The sequence below is a fragment of the Notolepis coatsorum genome (assembly GCF_963971535.1).
Source record: "Notolepis coatsorum genome assembly, chromosome: 3".
Taxonomy (NCBI): Eukaryota; Metazoa; Chordata; class Actinopteri; order Aulopiformes; family Paralepididae; genus Notolepis; species Notolepis coatsorum.
Window position 1 is genome coordinate 41,023,373 of NC_140167.1, and position 21,512 is coordinate 41,044,884.

General features: G+C 45.2%; 1 protein-coding gene across 1 annotated transcript in view; it reads right to left on the bottom strand.

Annotated features, from left to right (window-relative positions):
• Positions 1-21,015, bottom strand: part of ltk (leukocyte receptor tyrosine kinase) — a gene marked incomplete at its 3' end in the record, with an annotated part of 101,998 nt that extends 80,983 nt beyond the window's left edge. Inside the window, exons 1-5 of the mRNA XM_084309368.1 lie at positions 20,884-21,015; positions 16,026-16,165; positions 14,287-14,421; positions 4,169-4,318; positions 379-479 (exon numbers count right to left, since the gene is read on the bottom strand). Coding sequence (XP_084165494.1) covers positions 379-479; positions 4,169-4,318; positions 14,287-14,421; positions 16,026-16,165; positions 20,884-20,978 — 621 coding nt within the window. The 5' untranslated portion in view covers positions 20,979-21,015. The remainder of the gene's footprint in view (positions 1-378; positions 480-4,168; positions 4,319-14,286; positions 14,422-16,025; positions 16,166-20,883) is intronic.
• Positions 21,016-21,512: the final 497 nt, after the last annotated feature.

Consider the following 21,512-nt stretch of genomic DNA (forward strand, 5'->3'; position numbering starts at 1 on the left):
TCAACCACTAGACTAGGGCAGCAAAATTACCATGGGTTTAGTTACTCATTGAACAAAGGTTTGGTGATACAATGGTGTGACTGACTGACTGACTGACTGACTGACTGACTGACTGACTGACTGACTGACTGACTGACTGACTGACTGACTGATTGCTTGATTGATTGATTGATTAGTTGATTGGTTGATTGATTGATTGATTGATTGGTGGTTTGATTGCTTGGTTGATTGATTGATTGCTTGGTTGGTTGATGGATTGATTGATTGATTGATTGATTGATTGGTTGGTTGGTTGATTGATTGACTGATAATCACGTTTGCACAGCAACGCAACCCAATAGATGTTATACTGTTTAATTCTGTATTAAATCCACTGACCTGGCAGGCACTGGTTGAGATTGGAGAGGGGAAGGGTGAGCTCTGGACCGACGCCTCCTGATTGGAACCACTCTCTCTTACCCGTAGAAACAGGAAGTGCCCTGCAGGGGAGCGCAATGAGTGAGACACGTGAAAGCCGACAGAGACACACAGCTGCTGTCAACAAAACCATGGAGATCAGGGGGGGAAGTTACAGCCTTTCAGTCCCCGTCACAGAAACAATAAATAACACTGGGCTGCCTTGACTCAGCGCCAGAGCCAAGCTGGAGCACAACCAGCAGGCGAACCCTGAACCGGCTGTACTGTATGGAAATCACTTTCCATGGGTTTAACATGAAGCCACTAGGGCTGGGGCAATAATGTTCACTGCTCCACAAGTGTATTTCCTGTCAGCTATTATATTAGCAAACACCACAACGGGAAATGCCCATGGCCCTGGTTATGTTGTCAAGTTTGAAAAGGTCTATAGCACTCTGACACATTCTGTGACCAGACACAATCTCTAATGTATTTCTATACAGTAGTAATCTCACATGATATTATTGCACTAAGCCTTTAGGCAATTGCTGTTTAGAAAAGGGAAATATTAATCCTCAAGAGTCCCGCAGGGGCTTCCTTGCCTCTGGGCTGGTGGGGGGCGGGGTGTCGTGGGCTCAGTTTTAAAGCTAGAGTGAAGATACTGGTATCATATGAAACTAAATGGGAATCCATTTGGTACCATGCCAGCTTGTCAGGGAGGGGGTTAAATAATGCTCCAAAGTTAGGCATTTGGTGAGTGAAAAACTGGCATGGTAATTTTTGAAACCCACAGAGTTTTGGGCAAGAACCATGCCGTTTTCCTGCATGCAGTGTAAATGTTATTTTCTCCTATTAAAAAAAGTGTGTATTTGATGAATTTTGCATACTGGGGTCATGGAACAGTCTTGCATGCATTGGGTATGACTGGAAAATGACTTTTGTGGATGCAATGAGCCCAGTTGCATTCATGTGTGGCGATGGTAGTCCCCATAGTAGCCATTTCATTGTACAATTTAAATTCTTACAATTTCTTGAAACTTTACTTTATAAAATTACCTATTGTGACCTCTAGGATAATCACAGCATCATGAAACTTTACAAACAAAAACTAGCACGTTCAAGGGATGTATGGCTTTCCTAGGCATATTCACAATAATTCTGGGCAATTTCCAGAACAGAAGTTCTCACCATCTAATTGGCGAAAAAATTCAATTCTAACGGAAATCTGCAAATGTCAAAAGTTTTTCATACCAAATCACAGAATGAAATTTTTCTATGTTGTTCCTCAATGTCTTGTTGTCTTAACTCTTTCTCTGCCAACAACGATTAAACTCATTATTGGCCGCCAATCGTTGAACGCCAACAACAAGTATACTCGTTATTTGATTGTTATTTCTTTTATTCGCTATTTCCATTCATTATCCATCCAGGGAGCCTGGTGTTATCATAGGGAATGAGTCTGAGATTGCAAAAGTCCAATACCGCCGCCTGGTAGGATGCGGCCGGTATTGCACTTCCTTTGAAACTCTATTGTAACGAGCTGTGCGTCGATTATATTGGTCCGGGCGGACTTTTCTAATAACCTGAAGCTAGGGCTTCACCCGATCGCATTGAATCGTTTTCGGGACCCCCGATTCATTATGCTGTGGTGGGTTATGTCGTGGGCCAAATGGACATACGATCTACCAGATGGCAATCAAATAATTGGAATATTCTTTTTGGCCACAGGTAAGAGCAATTTAACGTCAATTTCAGCTTGATTGTGCCTTGTTTTCATAGCCATCAGCGTATGTTGTTGTACTAACGAATGCCGCTATTGACAATGAATTAATAAGAAACGACCCCCCCCTTTCATGCATTCATGATGGAACATAATAGCGACCATATGCATTTACATTTTTTATTGTAGCGTGTATAGGGACGAAATGCCAATGGATTTAATATAATACACGTCGCAGGCTATTACTAGCCTCCCAGGAATTACCCTAAACCGCTCTAAAACCATACTTATATTCACCACGGTATAAAACGGGAATGTATGGATGGAAAAATTATTTCTTTTTCACATCTTGAATGATAGATTCTCGATGTCAAATGGGCCATAGTATTGCATCCATAGCTATAATATAGAATATAGTTATAGCCCTGCAAACAAGGTGACTGACTCCATTGGTTTAATGACTACTGCTTGACCTTACTCCTAGAACCCACCTCACCCCTGCCCACTTCGACAACCTAGGATGGCTTAGAGTAGACGACAGAGTACAACAACTTGCAATGGGCCTGGTCTACAAGATACACTACACGACCAAGGTACCCATGTACATGTCAAAATACTTCCCAAAGGTCAGTGAATACCACGATCACAACACCAGAGGGAGCTCCACAAATCATGTCAAACCCAGATTCGGCTCAAATAAGGGACTAAACACGTTTCGCAATTATGCCACATCAATGTGGAACGCCCTACCCAAAGCTGTAAAGGAATGTGGATCACTACCCACTTTCAAAACCTCTCTCAAGGGACACCTACGGGAGACTGCAATTCAACACTGGCCCCTGTAAATATCCTAACCCAATCATTCCAACCCCCTCCAATGTACAGTCATTTACCTAGTATGGTTTTGTCAATAGTTCAATGTACAATTGTGTTTGTTTGTACAGTGTCTCCTCCCCCCCCCCCTCAATGTACAGTGTTACTTGTTTATACAGTATGCCCCCCGCCCCCCCCCCCCCCCCAACCACCTCCAATGTAAATTACCCAGTATGGTTGTCAATATCCCAATGTACCCAACCCCCCCCACCCAACCTCCAATGTACAGTTTCTACGTCAAATGTATATACTCCCTTTTCTTGACTCCTTCTGTATCACAAACAGTACTGTATTTGCAAATCTGGTATGTCATAAATGTATAGATGTAGCAGTACTGACTATCTGTATGTCATGTATGTCATATATGTCTATATGAATTGAAAATGGGGGACCCTGATGGAAACAAGACAAACGTCTTTCTCAGGTCTGCATCCCCTTAACAATTGTATGTATTGAGCCGTACTGTATTGTACCCATTCTGCAATCTGTTAAATAAAGTTTTCATTCATTCATTCATGCGTGGCAGCGCATAGCCATATCCCGGAAACAGCGTGGCAGAGAATGAGTTAATGTGGATTTTTTACCATGTTGACCAAAATCTTATATACCAACAGCAGAAATCATTAGCATTTGTTAGTAATGCTAGTGGAAGTCAATTGGGCAAGAAGCATGTTTCTTAAAAATCATATTTAAAGACTACAAATGGTATCAACCCAAACATTTCTGCAACAATTAAAGATACATAATTGTGAATGGGAATGGCCATCATACACTTCCATCATAATGTTCTAAGCCCTTATACATTCTAAACATTCAACATTTGGATAGGTGCCTAACCAAAACGCAATGTTAATTACATTACTGACATTATTAGAGAAAAATGTGACACACAGCGCTGAGCTGCATCTCAAATTAATCGTCAGGTTCCCAGGGTCTATGGTGGGTCTCTAGGGTTAATGAAAAATCTCTGTGAGTTATAAAAGAAAATAATGGCCCCTGCCATTCTGAATAACATGAGAAATGTGGAAAGAATCAAGTGGGGGTCATCTTCTGTGAATAACATTTCCTCTCAAAACAGTATTTAGTATAATATATCTTTGAGAAGAATGACCACACACACACACACACACACGCGCACACACGCACACACGCACACACACGCACACACACACAGTATACCTGGTGTACTCTGCAGAGCGTCCCCCTGCGTGTCGTCTCGCTCCATCAGCTCGTCGCCCGCTACCCTCCTCCATGCCGAATGCTGATTGGACACAGACCAACCACACGCGTCCCCCTCAAACGAACAGTGAGCGCCAGGCGGCAGAGCGTCTGTGGAGGAGGCAGACCTGTATCATATCTGTACCTTGACAGTCAGCTGAAATGCCCACAAGTCCTTGGTTGCCCATATTCCTTTGCCTGCTTCTAGAATACACACAGATAATGTCTCAGTTCCCCCGACTTTCACCCTCTAATCCGGAGACGATGCAACAAATGAACACATTCGTTATTCAAGTGCTGCATGAGAACACAGGACTATCAGCTTCTTGTTCTCCTTCAGCTGAAGGTTTACACATGGTCAGTAAAGGTACTGGTATAAATGATACTGGTATGATGATAAACTTAGGTTACAAATGTGTCGCCTCTTGTCCAAGAAATCGATGCAGGCATTGGATTGGATGGACAGAGAGAGAGAGAGAGAGAGAGAGAGAGAGAGAGAGATAGAGAGAGAGAGAGAGAGAGAGAGAGAGAGAGAAATAAAGAAGTAGAGGAACGTATATTCTAAGGAGCTAACAATTTGTTAGCACGACCATTCTTAAATTTTGTGTAGGTTTCTTCAATATAATTCTATGGTTTATCACGTAAAAAAAAGCCATGGATTTACTGAAGAGCCCTGTACAGAAACAGGCATTTCTAAAAGATAACGCAGGCTAGACACAGGCAAAGGGTTTTCCTTCGTTATATGGAAGGAAACTATAAAAGAAGGAAGGGTCATCACGCCACTGTGTAGCGTGTGAACGCACATTGGTGTGGGAACTTTTAGTTTGGCCGACAATGAGTTGAAGGGGATCAGCCGTCTCCTTGTCATTTAAACAGATTATTACCTCGGATGTCAGAATCACAAAATTAATTTGTTGCATTGTTATCCTTCTTTTATAGTTTCCTTGGTTAGATGAACCATTCAAACACTATGAGCTAAAATATTCTGGAACAATATAAATTCACTTAAACAGGATTGGTTTATCAGACTCAGCCAGCTTCTGAGAGTGTGAGAGAGTACGATGAAAAGCAATTAGAAGTGTGTGTGTGTGTGTGTGTGTGTGTGTGTGTGTGTGTGTGTGTGTGTGTGTGTGTGTGTGTGTGTGTGTGTGTGTGTGTGTGTGTGTGTGTGTGTGTGTGTGTGTGTGTGTGTGTGTGTGTGTGTGTGTGTGTGTGTGTGTGTGTGTGTAGGTGTCGGAGGAGGGAACGTACAGTAGCAGGCCAACAGGACAGAGTGCTGTGTGCTGGCAGGCAACATGCTGCTTGCATTAGCAGTATTACAGTTTCAGGTCATGATGAATTGTTAATCCTTTGACTGGAGGGTCTAGATTAGCCAACAGCCAGTTACCAGCCAAGTGCATCCCGACTTTCCATTCAGAGAAGCTACGAGCTTTGGGAGGAACATTTACGTTACGGGGCTGGAGGCAAATGCACCTGAGATGTTCCCCCAATGAGGGTCAGATCATACTTTTAGAAATGTTTAGTTTTTGTCCTTACAGCTCGCCCTTTGAAATCATTCCTTGAAATTGATCAAAAACATGATGTTAACCCTTTCACTACCACACTACAGAAGGTTCTGTATACATAGTGGCTCCGCTCGGCGTCACTCATGCACTATCCTCGCATATGTGCACGCGCACTGAATAAAATTCCACAATGTACCTTTATCCCAGTATTCGTCTGACCACACCCCTCGTTAGCTTACCTTCATAAGCAGGTGTGTGGTCACCTGCTCTCCTCCTTCTCGCTTTCACCACAAGGAAGTGCCTCGGTAGATCCCCACTTGACGTGTTGTTAGTTGAAAAGAGTTGAGACGTGTTTACATTGTGCTTAGTTTTTTCTTCTCTCATACCTATTCAAAAGGAAAAAGCTAAGTCATAATGTCTACTTCGGAGAGTAGACCCACTCTTCACCAGCGGTTCTCCATTCCCGCCTCTGTCGTGCGTACTGGTGCGGGGCTGCTGCCACTTTCGTGGTTGCCGACCCAGCCCAGGAGACAGCCGATGGATAGTTTGGATAGGAGCCGATGCATCGGTGCCGTCGCCCCGGCGGTGGCATGATCTCGACTCTGGTTCCAGGGAATCGTCCGTTGTTGAGCGGACGGTTCTCTTGGTTCCGGAGGATTTGCGACGCAAGCTTTTCGCGTCTGCCCGTTCACGTCGCAAGATGGTGGCCTGCAGACGTGAACGGCCTGGGTTTGGGGAATTGCTGGAGGCCAGCGAGGATGCGTCAGTCTCTGCATGTCCGATGGAAACTGAGGATTTCATGGAAGAGTCGGACGGATTCTTGTTTGAAGGCCCTGTGGAGGCGAGTATCCCTCCCGTCCAGGAAACACCGGAGGGGGGAGAAATGTCTCCTTGGGGCGCCTTGTTCGAGGATGTCGGGGAACCACCTCGGCCTCTTCGGCAGGATGCCCTTCTATCAGCCACATCAGACTGTGGCTCCTCAATTGGTCGAAGTGAGGGATGTGAGGGATGCGGGTTCGGTGGAGGAAAGTCAGCAGGGGGAACTGCAGGCTTTGTTTCCCGAGCTCATGGCGGTAGCTGCCGCTGCAAACGGCGTGCCGCTGCCGCAGCCATTGCCTGCTCCTGCCCCCGATGATCTCATAGGTCATCTCTGGCAGTGTCACCCGGTGAGAGGGGTGGACGTTGTCTACCCATTTTTCCCATCAATGGGGGCCTATGTTCGTCAGGGCCAGGTGGTGTCTCACATCATGGGACTTACCCCCGCCTACGCACCAGTTACGCGGGTGTTGGGGTTGGTCAAAGGTATGAGAGAGGGCGTGCCACGGCTTGATAGGCCGATGGCCGCTCTCCTCTGTCCGGATGTGGTGTGGGAACCATTATGCAAGCCGGTTCTCCATGGAAGATCGGCTAGGCGATTGGCATATTGGGGTGACCAGTCATTTATCGCTGGTACACAATCGCTGGCTGCGGCTTCTAACATCACGCACCTGGCTAGATTTGTATCGGGGATAATGACAGGCGGCACGGGTCTGACCGAGGTAAAATGCGATCAGATCACCCAGGCGGCAGGAGCTGTCCTGCATCTTACCCAGGTGCAGGCTATAGCCTCGGGGAAGATGTGCGCCCTGGCCACCCTGACCCAGCGCCACCTTTGGCTGGAGCAGGCTCGAGTGCCGGAGAAGAAGAGAGCCCCTCTTCTGACGGCCGACCTCTCCGATGCTGGATTATTCGGGAAGGCCCTGCAGCTGATGACCTCAACGTGCAGAGAGATGGCAGAGGAGCGGTCCGTGCTCCAGCCCCATTTTCCGCCTCCCGTCCTTGCCGGTGGAGTCAGAAGGCTTCCACGACGTCGAGCTCCCTCCGCCGTGCCTACCACTGCCTCCGCCGCCACTGCTGGCCCCTCCAAGAAGGCCAGGAGGAGAGACAGCGATTCTGCTGCCACCGGCCCATCCACGACCGGAGGAGACGGTAGGGAACGGCGTGACCAGCAGCCGATCCACTACCGTCCCTCCGGGGCTTCTCGGGGTGGCAAAACCCGAGCGGCTCGAGGCGGCAGACGCCGCTAAAGTGACTTTTCCCCCTGTGGTCCCCTCTACACCCTCCCCGGCCCCCTCATGATTTTGTGCCGTAAAAAATAAATAGATAGTTCCCTAAAAAAGGGGACTATATTATTGGCCAAACAAACTGTGTGTTTCTTCACTAATACATATGATGGGGTTGCGAAATGTGAATCTGCATTATTACATTGAGAGATGAGTCGTGTTGTGTTACGATATTAAGCAAGGTCTGCAAGCATACACTCAGTCATAGAAAGGTTCTATTAGCCTGACGCTCCACATGCAGGTAGAAGCTGGTGGTATGTTCTGTTGCTTAAGCAAAGTAATGTTGAGCCACAACACTGTTGTGTTAGTTGCAGTAATACTCGTGCACACACGTTCCACGGCTTGGCCGTTACTCTCTGTCAGTGTTTTGCTATGTACAACATAGAAAGCGGGTGTAGGATTCACACACACACGACTTGTTTTGTTATAAATCCTGTTCACATTCTGTGGGTAGCGGGCATTGTATTAGCTTATGCTATACTTTGGCATTCTACCGAAGGTCTCAAAATGCTACAGTTGTTTTTGGTGTGTAGGGAAGAAGGGGTTGTGTGAGGGGGTGCCGAATAAACCCCTCATTCCCACTTGATTGGTTTAGGGGATTTTTTCTCATTTCTGCTGAGCCAGTCGGGGCCGAGCCGTTCAACGTCTTGGCAGGGGGGGGGGGGGGTTATCTTGACACGACTCCTATTACAAAACAGGAGTCGTGTACAGGGTTTCCCCCCGTCATAGCATATACGTTGCTATGGCGACGGCTTCCATGAGTTAAGATCTTTACGTAAGGTTTGTGGTGTTAAAGTGTCGGGTTAGAGCGTAGGGCTTACGGGTCTGCTACGCTCGATTTTATGTGTAAACTTGAGTCAGTTGGTCACGTGACTCACAGTTGACATGTCTTTTTCATAACTGCGACTCGTGTGGGAAGGCTTCTGGGGAAGTTCGGTCTATACTCTTTGACAAAAGGAGTGACTGGATGTAAAAATGTAAACAGTTTTTACTCCCAGCTGTGCAGTTGGGTTTATACTGCTGATGCTTCTTCTTTATTATTATAAAGAGTTGGAGTTGGTTGCATCTCACCCCTATTGTCGTTCCCCTGGGCGCCTTGGGGATTCAATGAATGGTCTAAATAGCCTATTTATTGATGTGGATATACCCGACGCACACATAGTGGTAGTTCGGGATGTTCTGTTGGACATTAAGTAACTGACTGGTGCGCCTTGGTTGCTTGGGGTTAAAACAGCGTTTTTATAAAGCAACTGGGATGGGGGTTTTTCCTCTTCCGACGACCTGTGTGGTTGTCGACGGATTCTCGTTCATATCGGGGGATGATGACAGAATGGATCTGAACATACGTAGAAGGGTTTCACGCCCTGGGGGTGGGCCGCCGGGCGCGGTTCGCACCGAACGTCTGGGTGGCGCCTTCTTTTCATGTCTAAGATCAACACGCATGTCTGCCCCTTCTCCTGGAGTTGGCAGATCGGCGTGGTTAGGGCACGGGACTGGTTCTGGACACGCTGGTCCGGATCAGTTGCACCCGTTGTCCGCCGGGGATGCAGATCTGCTGTTCTGGTACCCTGAGGGACTTGGGTTTTTTTCAGGGGGAAAAATGCCAGGTCGGTCCGGGTGTCACAGGGTTAAGCGCTATGGAGCCCTTGTTGGGTACATTGTATTCTACACTGTCGTAATGGCTTACGGCCGTGCCAACCTGTACACGCCCGATCTCGTCAGATCTCGGCCGCCACGCAGGTTGGTCTTGGTTAGTACTTGGTTGGGTGACCTCCTGGGAATACCAAGTACGGGGTGTTTGGGGCTGGTTCTCCATTTCTTTTGCTCTTCTCTTATGCGTGGCGAAGAGGGGCCTGTTGGGGTGGTCTTTGACCTCCTCGGGGGACCCTGTGCTCCCCGTATCGCCGGGCCCGGTCCGAAGTAATGTTTTCGTTGACCCGTAGGCCCGGGATAACCCTGTTGGAAACTGAAACGTGGGTACTGCGGTGGTGCCGCAGGTGCGTTTTGGAGTTTTTTTCCTGAGGGGTTATGGGACCGACCACCGCATAGGGTAATGCCTGGGTGGTTGGTTCTCTGGTGTGTCGTTGCGGTGTCAACTCCCGGGTTGCCCGGTTGAGTGTGCCCCTGCACGTTCGTGACGTCTGCCAATTGTGTCAGCTTTCGCTTTGAGGGAGGGTTGTCATGGTGACGACAACGCCAGCATACGCCCCTTCCGCCGGGGCGGCTGTGTTCAGCTGTCCCCTCTGGCGCCTGTCTCGTCCGCAGTCTCCAGGCTCGGGTTAACAGCCTGTTGCCTGGTTTTTTCCCCGGTGCGCTGCCTGCTTCCGTGGTAAGTCTTGTTATTGCGGCCGTGCTGACTGTCTGTACTGCAGGGTCAGTGTGCCAGGCAGTGTACTATTGGGGGGACAGGGCCCGCTCGGCTGAGGGGCCTTTGTCCGAATACGCTGGCGATGTGGGGGGCGGGGTCACTGAGTGCCCTCCTGGTGGGGTCTTGATGCTGGCATCATGGACCTCTCCGGGCCCCCGTTCCAGGGGGTCCAGTCCCTTTGGTGGGTCTGGGCCTTCCTTTCGCGCTCCGCTGCTACGGCCTTGCCACGGGGTTGGGTTTGCCCTTGACCCCGTGATTCTGGGGGCAGTAACGAGGTTGTTCCCTCCGTTCGTTCCCGGGTGGCATGCGGGTTGTGCGTGTGTGTAGTCGTGGGGTCAGGCCACGGTCTGCTCACCCTGTGCGTTGAGTTGCTTGAGTGCCTCTTCGCACGGTCGGGTCCGTCGCCCTCCCGGGATACCTCCAATAGGGGGGGTGCCCTCCATTAGGGGGGGTCGGGGGGGCTCGGCCCTCCCTGTTCTGATGGTTGTGGGGGGCCTTCAGCGGGGTGTATTTGTCGGCCGGTGGCTCCCGCTCGGCCTCCCTTGTGCATGAGTGACGCCGAGCGGAGCCACTATGTATACAGAACAATAGGTTATGACTATAACCATGTTCTGTTAATAGTGGTGACGCTTGGCGTCCGACGCCGCGGCAGCCCTTGATCTCACCTTGTGGTGAAAGCTTGGGAAGGAGGAGAGCAGGTGACCACACACCTGCTTATGAAGGTAAGCTAACGAGGGGTGTGGTCAGACGAATACTGGGATAAAGGTACATTGTGGAATTTTATTCAGTGCGCATGCACATATGCGAGGATAGTGCATGAGTGACGCCGAGCGTCACCACTATTAACAGAACATGGTTATAGTCATAACCTATTGTTAACCTTTCACTACCACACTACAGAAGGTTAACCCTTTCACTACCACACTACAAAGGGTTAACGTTTTCAATACCACACTACAGATGGTTAACCTTTCACTACCACACTACAGATGGTTAACCTTTCACTACCACACTACAGAAGGTTAACCTTTCACTACCACACTACAGAAGGTTAACCCTTTCACTACCAGGTTAACCTTCTATAGTGTGGTAGTGAAAGGGTTAAGCCATGGCATAATGCATTCATCATGGTGTTATTGATGCAGGCTATGAAAAATAGTTTTCAGATAATCAGTTGATACCTTCCAGTTTTTCCTATTCGCCACATTACAATTTGCAATTCTGAGGCGGTTAGGTGACCGAGCGGAGATTGCGTTCGTCACCAACCCCGGAGCTGTGAGCTGGATTCACCTGTTCGAATCCAGCTCACAGCTCCGGGGTTGTCACCAGCTTGGCTGGCCGTCTGCACTAATACAATTGGCTGTATTAGAGGGTGGGAGAAGCTGGCGGGGTGGGTCCGGGTCGTTGTAAACAGCGACTCCTACAGTTCGGTCGGGGCGCCTGCTAAGCGCGGATAGGACTTGAGGGGGATAGTGTGATCCTCCCACACGCTACGCCCTCTCGATGAGAATCCGCGCTGCCAGGTGAAAAAAAGCGGTGATTAGCTGGACGTGTGTCGGAGGAAGCACGTGGTAGCCTCCACTCTCCCAGATGATCTGACTGTGGGGGGTAAGTGCGCAGCGACCAGGAAGGGACTGGGAATTGGCATACGACTAACATTGGGATGGGAGAAAATCGGAGGAAAATGGAGAAAAAAAAAAAAAAAAAAAAAAATTGCAATTCTGACCACCCGCACACAAGCACATTCTTCCCTCCCTCTCTCTCTCTCCCTCTCTCTCTCTCCTTCCCCCCCTCCCTCCCGCCCTCCCTCGCTCCTTCTCAGCACTCAATCAAAACAACCATCATTCCATGCAAAGAAAAACACTCTCTCTGACTGAAGCAAATGGCCCTGCTTCGGTCCATACAATAAAACAATCAAATGGCTGAGAGGTCCAGAATGGAGAGGACCTTGGGGAAAGGAGGGGCTCACAATGGAGGTAGCATTCTTCTAATAGGATCCTTATGCTGCAGGAGTATGTTATATACGTGCCCATACATCTATACTGTAAGTGCTTTAGTTATTTGCTGTGCTGTGGATTCTGGGTTCACAACAAGCTGTACTGAAATAGTACTGAACTGGAACTATCTATCAGAAACATGTGCACACACACACACACACACACACACACACACACACACACACACACACACACACACACACACACACACACATACACATACACATACACACACGCACACGCACACACACACACACTGTGACAGAGTGGGTCTGTCACTGATGCCGGGGCAGCACGCACGCACACATACACACAACATTTCACTCATCATATACATTCATACATAATCAAACATGCATACATATCCATTAATCTAAGCATACATGCATTTATACATACATTCATATATCCATTCATACATATATTTATTTATTGTGTTGTGTATATGTATTTATTTATTGGGTTGTGAGGGTATTTGGTGTTGGAGGTTGTTTTTAGATAATGTGTGTATAGGAAACGGTAATTCAATTGATGTGTAGCACCTGTTTAGTCTTGTTAATTAATTATGTGTGGCACCTGTGGAGGGGGAGGAGTGCAGGTGTCATGAGGGCTGCGTGCCCAAGGTTCTGGGTTCTTGCCCTGCACCAGTTACACTGTAGGTGACTGAGGGAAGTGCCGTATGTGTATTGTTAGTCTGTTTGTCTCTGTGGTGGTGCTTCACCAGATAACGGTTGCAAAATGGGTAACTAGGGAAGCGCCACCCAGTAAGTGTTTTGTCTATCAGATGCCGTTATTGTGGAACGCATCTGATAAAGATAAAGATAAAGATAAAGATAGACTGCAGAGGTAGTATAGTTTAGTTATTTATTTTGTTTATGTCACTTGTTATGAAATGTCACCTCTGCACCTTGGAGGCTGGGAAATAAAACAACACCAAGACCATTTTTCCGACTACGCCATTGTTTGTGGGAGTTTTTTGAGGAGTCTAGAAAGAACCCCGACACACACACACACACACACACACACACACACACACACACACACACACACACACACACACACACACACACACACACACACACACACACACACACACACACACACACACACACACACACACACACACACACACACACACACACACACACACTTCATCATTCAATGTTACTGCAATTCCGAAGATCTTTTGTTGCACAGCATGACGTTACGTAGGGTTTTCAAGTATTTTCTGCCACAAATGACACACGTTGAGAACATTATAGGGGGTGTAGCTTATTGGAGTCTTCTCCTGGCTCATGTGGACGATTTCACAAATTCACAAACCTTTAGGTGATACTTCAAGATGGCGTATGAGGCTGGTGGACAAAGGAGGGCGGTCATTAAGTTTGATAGTTTATGTCAAATTCATTCACTGTCTCTGTCTGTTCAAAATGGAAATCAACATACCAGTACCATTACGTCAAATTGCACCCTCACTGTCGGCCGTCAACAATTTGACTGATTAGCCTTTATGAGTCGCAGAGTGAAGTGATCCGATTGTTATGACTGCACATGATTCCCTTCAAACTGTGTGTGAGTCAAAACACAAAAGAGACAATCGGGCATGCCATACTTGTTAGGAATGAGAGGAATAGAACACTTTTCTCGTTTTTCCTTCCTTTGATTCACATTTTGTATGGGCTGGCTTTCAATGAGTTCATAGAGAAGTATTATGGGTTAAGCTGATAAATATATGGGAATGAGTGCGCATGCATACTCTGGGAGCCGGAACTAATCAACAATAAAGTTCAGCTGGTTGTAACGCAACCCATGGAATTAGTTTGTTTAGAAAACCAGTATTTGTTTTGTTGCCGGACCAACCAATAAAAAAAAACTTGAATCAACTATCGAATCGACTGCCAACAGAGAGCAGGCCTGTGATCTTGATTGACTGATCAAGTGACAGATTTGGGAAGCTAACCCCTACTGCTTTTCCCCGTCTTCTTTGAAAACCAGACCATTGATTCTGTTTCCTTCTGTCTTTTCCTCAATACTACACTTCATGTTAGGGCTAGAGCTTGGATTGCCAAACTGAAGACGACCTAGATGGCTCTGGTTCGTAACATACCACAGATGAAGCCCTCGTCTTCTCCGAGAGGGCAGTCGCTGTGGAAGTCACACACGCGGCTCTGGTCAATGCAGCCACCAGCATCACACTGGAAAGAGTCCTCACAGTCCGTGTCCAGCTCTAGGCCATGATGACCTGCATCCCACAAAACAGACATACATTTTTATAAAATACATAATAACACACAGGTAATAACATAACTATTGAATTTATTTATTTAGACACAAGTGAGCCAGAGGTTTATTTCCATTGTGGTCCTTTGGTATTTAAGAAAGAAAGAAAGAAAGAAAGAAAGAAAGAAAGAAAGAAAGAAAGAAAGAAAGAAAGAAAGAAAGAAAGAAAGAAAGAAAGAAAGAAAGAAAGAAAGAAAGAAAGAAAGAAAGAAAGAAAGAATTAAATGTTTCATATATATACATTCATTTCATATACATATAAGGTGGAGGGATGGAGGGAGGGCTGGCTTTTTATGACTGTATTCTTGTATTTTTTTGTACTTTTACTGTATATGACTGTATGTCTGTATTGTACATTATTCGTCGATGGAAATTTGCTTCTTCTAGCAAAATCTGGTGCACCCATATTGTTGTTCGTTACAAATGATTAATGTACATAAAGTGTTTCATAAACAAAATAAACTAAGCTAAAACTAAACAGCAAGGAGTTTCACTGGGAGAGCGTAACAGACCAGTAGGACTCGCTAATGCAATGACCAGGAAGCGTGAATATTTTCCCTAACGGGGTTGCACTTCCGCGTTCGGTTTGCGCAATCTGATTGGCCACTGACGTTTCTGGTCATGTGACATGTGCGCCAATCGCGTGACACCTGTTTCTATCACTATTTCCGCCTCGAACAGCCTGCAAACTACCTAACGCCTAGTTTATCACTGGTTAAGCTTAGGCGACTCTTTCGAAGTTGGTTAAGGTTAGAGTTTGGAATCAGGGCTGGTGTTCTATCGCCATGCTCTAAGACAAACTCTAACCTTAACCAACTTCGAAAGAGTGCCTAAGCTTAACCGGTGATAGAAACAGGCGTCACACGATTGGCGCACATGTCACATGACCAGAAACGTCAGTGGCCAATCAGATTGTGCAAACCGAATGCGGAAGTGCAACCCCGTTAGGGAAAATATTCACGCGACCAGGAACAACATCCTTTCCGGCTTCCCACCTGTGAACACTGCTAATTGTGTTCGTTGGAATGTCTGACCAAGCCGGAAGTACCGCTTCCAAGAATTGAACCCGGGTCTCTGTGGTGGTAGCTGCAGCTGAGTGCTTTTACCTCTACACCAGATTTTACAGTTGTACATTGAGTAACGTGCTGTATTACTACTATGTCTGCACCACTACTAAACCAACCTTTAAAAAAGTAGGATAAGCCACCTGCCTAGTTTCACTTTTAAGGCGGTTTTACACACTCAACACACGTGTTGTTTCAGGCTTTTACACATTGCATTTATTGACAACATTTTGATTGTATTTAATATGAATGGGCCATCTGGGATTCAGATAGCAGACAGCTTTACATTTGAATCTTTATCTTTAATTAATTAAAGTTATGTTAAAAAGTTATGATGAAGGGCATGTAGCTCAAAACATCACATTTTGTGTTGAGACAGGATACATGATGGGAGCAGCACAGTTTGCAGACTCTACTTCAATGTACACACTGACATCTTGAAATGCTGTCCTCGGACAGAAATACTTTTGGATGCCCTGTGGTACTATATCTCCCAACTCACCCAGGTCACAGTCTCTAAGCTCCAGAGAGTCCAGGGCCAAGGTGGCTCCTTCCTTCCCCAGACAGGAAGTGTAGAGCAGGGTCACCTGGAATGGCTGGTCCACCTGGCCGATATGAGCCTCCACAACCTCCCACTCAGCCCTGCACCAAACAATTACAGATACATCATTTGAGACATGTGCCTTATGCAACTAACATTTCTGTTTATTAGTTGCTCCTTTTGTGTGATTGTGTGAGCAGCTTTAACATCTTTGTTGTTTATGTGAGGCTGTAGCTGAGGTTGAAGCTGAACAGGGAAAAATTCAGCATCTGCTCAAATGAAAAGGCACAGACGTGTACTGTAGGCACTAATACACACACACAGACACGTTTATACGTGCACACACACACACTTACACTCACTCACACACACAAACACACACACTTACACTCACACACACACACACACACACACACACACACACACACACACACACACACACACACACACACACACACACACACACACACACACACACACACACACACACACACACACACACACACACACACACACACACACACACACACACACACACACACAACCAATTACCTGCTGCACTTCTCCTATAAGCCCAGTGATAGTGACTACCCCTAGTGTACAATAGTATCAAGACACTTTCACTTTCAAACCCACCTGGGAGTCCTCTACTAACCTTTCCCCCAATCCCTTTATCGAAGTCTGTCAGGGAGACAAACAAACAAAACACTGGATATGGTGGAATAATAGTCAGAATGAAGACTCTTTCCGGTCTACACCACGACCACGGATTCCACCAGCCTGAATACCCCTGGATTTCACCTACTGTACCCACGCCATCGGCCTGTCTCACCTCCACTCCCTGTTCCCCGTCTCCAGCCCCTCTCCCTACCCTTGGACCCTTCACCCCCTCCTGCTTACATTAATACATTAAACATTGTAAACCGCTCCATTCTCCTGTGCCTGTGTTCTGCTCTTGGGTTATAGAAACACCCCCCATAACAAATGCTGACGTTGCTCTGGCTTCATTAGCGTGTTGAAGTTGAATGCCTCCCCCCTTTAACTTTGAACAATCAGAAACTTTAACAGTAACACATAACACCACTTTTAGTGCTATTTAGCACCCTTTTTGTTAAGAGTGTAGAACAGCAGTCCTTGCAAGCACACCCCAACTTCCCTCTCCTGCTAAATCAGGTGTGGATTTTTTACACAACCTGTAGACTAAATAAAGTTGAATCTAATCTAATCTGATCGAATCTGATCTAATCTAATCTAATCGAATCGAATATTTGTTCTGAAAACAAAATTAGCTTTATAGAGCAGAAAAGGTTTACACATGATACTTATTATGAGCGTCGGAAAATAAATATATTTTTTTAAATGCTCACGTCTATCCTTCAAATTCAAATTGACCCATGTTCAAGATTTAGTTTCTAAAGTCTATCATCTAATGAATTATTCATACATAAGAATGATAAATAGCCTAAATATAAAATTCATGGGCTGTTTTACATAAGGAGGAATGAGGAGCCGGTTCTAATAACATAGTTTTCCGTGTCTGACATGACCATCATGTCCACCGCCAAAAGTAATTTTATAGTCATTTGTATTTTTCTTGATTTGGAGTAGTGGAAATGTACAATAATATTTGCAACGGTGTGTGCCGAGAACAAAAGCATCGCAATGCACGTTATTTTATTCAGTATCTCTGTTACTAGTAACTGCATTTGTATTTGACAACCCATGCCAACTCATGAACAGACAAATGTATATCTATAAATCATATTCCTGGAATTGGTGTCAGTGAAGGCTGCTCTTAGCGCAGTATTTCAGGTTCTGAAATAGGTCTCCAAAGGCACGCAGTCATAATAATCAATAATGAATTTGACATGCATATGATATAAGACAAGCTTAAGACAAGTTTTCTCTAGGCTTTTGAAAATGTAGGGAAGATCTTGCAGCTGAGAAAACTCAGCATATCAGAGAAAACTCGAGAAAAATACAGCCTTTTCCCTTTTGATGCACAATATTCCAAATATGATTACCAATATTTCTGTGATTAGTTCCGGCTCCCATACTAACTAACTAACTAACTAACTAACTAACTAACTAACTAACTAACTAACTAACTAACTAACTAACTAACTAACTAACTAACTAACTAACTAACTAACTAACTAACTAACTAACTAACTAACTATCTATCTGTCTGTCTGTCTGTCTGTCTGTCTGTCTGTCTGTCTGTCTGTCTGTCTGTCTGTCTGTCTGTCTGTCTGTCTGTCTGTCTGTCTGTCTGTCTGTCTGTCTGTCTGTCTGTCTGTCTGTCTGTCTGTCTGTCTGTCTGTCTGTCTGTCTGTCTGTCTGTCTGTCTGTCTGTCTGTCTGTCTGTCTGTCTGTCTGTCTGTCTGTCTGTCTGTCTGTCTGTCTGTCTGTCTGTCTGTCTGTCTGTCTGTCTGTCTGTCTGTCTGTCTGTCTGTCTGTCTGTCTGTCTATCTATCTATCTATCTATCTATCTATCTATCTATCTATCTATCTATCTATCTATCTATCTATCTATCTATCTATCTATCTATCTATCTATCTATCTATCTATCTATCTATCTATCTATCTATCTATCTATCTATCTATCTATCTATCTATCTATCTATCTATCTATCTATCTATCTATCTATCTATCTATCTATCTATCTATCTATCTATCTATCTATCTATCTATCTATCTATCTATCTATCTATCTATCTATCTATCTATCTATCTATCTATCTATCTATCTATCTATCTATCTATCTATCTATCTATCTATCTATCTATCTATCCATCTGCCATTCATCCATCCATTTAAGCAACAGCATCAAACAATTTGAATGAATGAATTGTTGCATCATTTATACAGTTCTCCTCTTACTAACACTGCTTTTCAATGTGTAGCACCCAACCTTGGGCTACCTGGGCCCAGTGGCTGCCATACAGCGGCACTAGCACACTTACACAATGTGCTGAAAGGCTTGGGAGACAAGGATGATATCAGCCAATTAGGGAGAGTGATAATTAGATGGCCTTGATGTCAGACCTGATTGGGCATTTGGCCGGGAACGTTGGGGAACCCCCCTGCTCTTTATGAACGCGGTGAGTCTGGACCTCGGTTTAATGTCTCGTCCCAAGGACGGCACTCACAACAGTACAGTGCCTCTGTCATCGTAACGGTGGCTGTTGTTACTGCCAAGTCCAGAGGACAGAGTGCTGTCCGGTGGGATAGTCCTCTTAACACACCCACACCCACACACACACCCACACACACACACACACACACACACACACACACACACACACACACACACACACACACACACACACACACACGCACACGCACGTGCACACGCACACACACACACACGCATATAATGTTCATGGACTTGGCAAGAACCACGTTTTCAAAGTAGAGTACTGTCTGCTACAGTTACATCTCCAGGTGGATATGACCAATGAACCAGAAGCTTGCCTTAATGGGATTGGCCAGTGCATTACTGCACAGTCACTAACAAAATGTACAACTTCATTACATACAGGCCATCCACCTCTGTCCGGTCTGCATCCAGATATATAAGCATGCTTTTAGCTGGTCTTGAGAGGACTGTGCCTTGGCTTCAGATCAATATAAAGGACATATCCTCAACAACATAGAGTCACAGATCTACGGCTCTGCATGGCAAAGATCAGTCAGATATCCACTTCAATCAATCTGTAAAGAAGAGACATAGGTTATCTGTTGACATTGTGTCAGTGAAATTGACAACCTGTCTGTCATGAATACAAAATAAATCCCAAATGAATACAGGTAACTACTCTGTACCATAGTAAGAGTATTGCAGTGGTTCCCAAATGTTTTTTGACCAATTCACCCTGAAGATATGTTCTTCCCCCATGGCACCACAACTCTTCAAGGAAGAAAATAAAAAGCTTTGGCAACATGTCAAAACGTAAGCTATTAACAACACCATCACTTTGTTTGTAGCATATTTAATCTGGATGGCTACGGTATGAGTCACACTATTTTCAGATACAAATTCCAATCCTGATGAATGAGCCCATAAAAACACAATTTCAATGAAAATTATTTCCAGAAAAAAATATTAGTGAATGATCATTTAGCAGAGTTAAAAAGACACAGACATAGGCTATTAAAAAAAAAAAAAAAAAAAAAAAAAAAAAACCTTGCACCTACTTCTGAGACCAGAGAAAGATGATTGAGAGAGATTGTGAAACAAGATTTGCACAAGAGAGGGATATTCGTCTCCAACTGTCCGGAGCATTAAGCATGGAGAAAGGTCTGGCAATGTGAAACAATAATTCTGGGGAAATATTTTAGAACAAATAAGTTAATAACACTATTGCCCATTAGCACTTGACACATGTTGAGAAACCATATTTGCAATGTAAAGGACACGCATTCAGTAGCGAGTATAGCGTATAGAATTTGATATGTCATAACTCGTTATAACTCGTTTTGACATGTAATTAAATATTTTTTTATAAGCTGCGTGGTAAACTGTATTATATTTAATTAGAATGTAAAATTAGCAGATTGTGTCCGGCACACATTTATCATAGCACACTAGGGCACCGCAGCACCCACTTTGGGAACCACTGTTGTATTTTATTGTATTGTATTGTATTGTATTGTATTGTATTGTATTGTATTGTATTGTATTGTATTGTATTGTATTGTATTGTATTGTATTGTATTGTATTGTATTGTATTGTATTGTATTGTAGAGTTGTATGGACACTACTGTATGTGAGAATGAAAAATAAACAAAAAAGCTTGTGTAACGGCTGACCTTCTGCCATCTTGTCTTCGGTGGTTGATGATAACTGTGGTGCTGATGGTTGAACCAGAGAAAACCGGTTTGACCAGGAGAGTGAGGTTCCCCATCACTGGATCGGCCTCATAGAGACCCAGCTGCAAGTGGCACAGTTCACCACTGCCCGGCAACACCGGGCTGGTCAGATGGTACTCACAACTCCCAGAGGCCTCTGCAGCGAGGGAGGGCTTCAGAAGCAGGAAGTGACCTATGATAAGAGAGGAGGGTAGAAATTAATTCTGAATCATAAATCATGACATTGACAATAATATCATGTTAATGTAATGTAAAGCATGGTAAAAATCTGTCCATTCTAAAGTCTTTTCATCGCTGAATGTCTTTCATTACTAAGCAACTTTTGAGTTCTAGTAAAGGAGTTTATTATTTATTTTTATTATTTATAATAAATGTATTATTATTATTGTTATTATTATCATTACTACTACACAAAGCGTAAGTATTCTCCAGTCGTAATGTACAGTGTTCTCTGGGTGTCCCTCCCCTCTTACCGTCTGAGCTTCCCGCTGAATCGTCGCTGAAAGGCATCGACATGGCAGCCTGTGCGCTCGCTCTGGGCTGCTCTGGTGACGTGACCCACCAGTCAC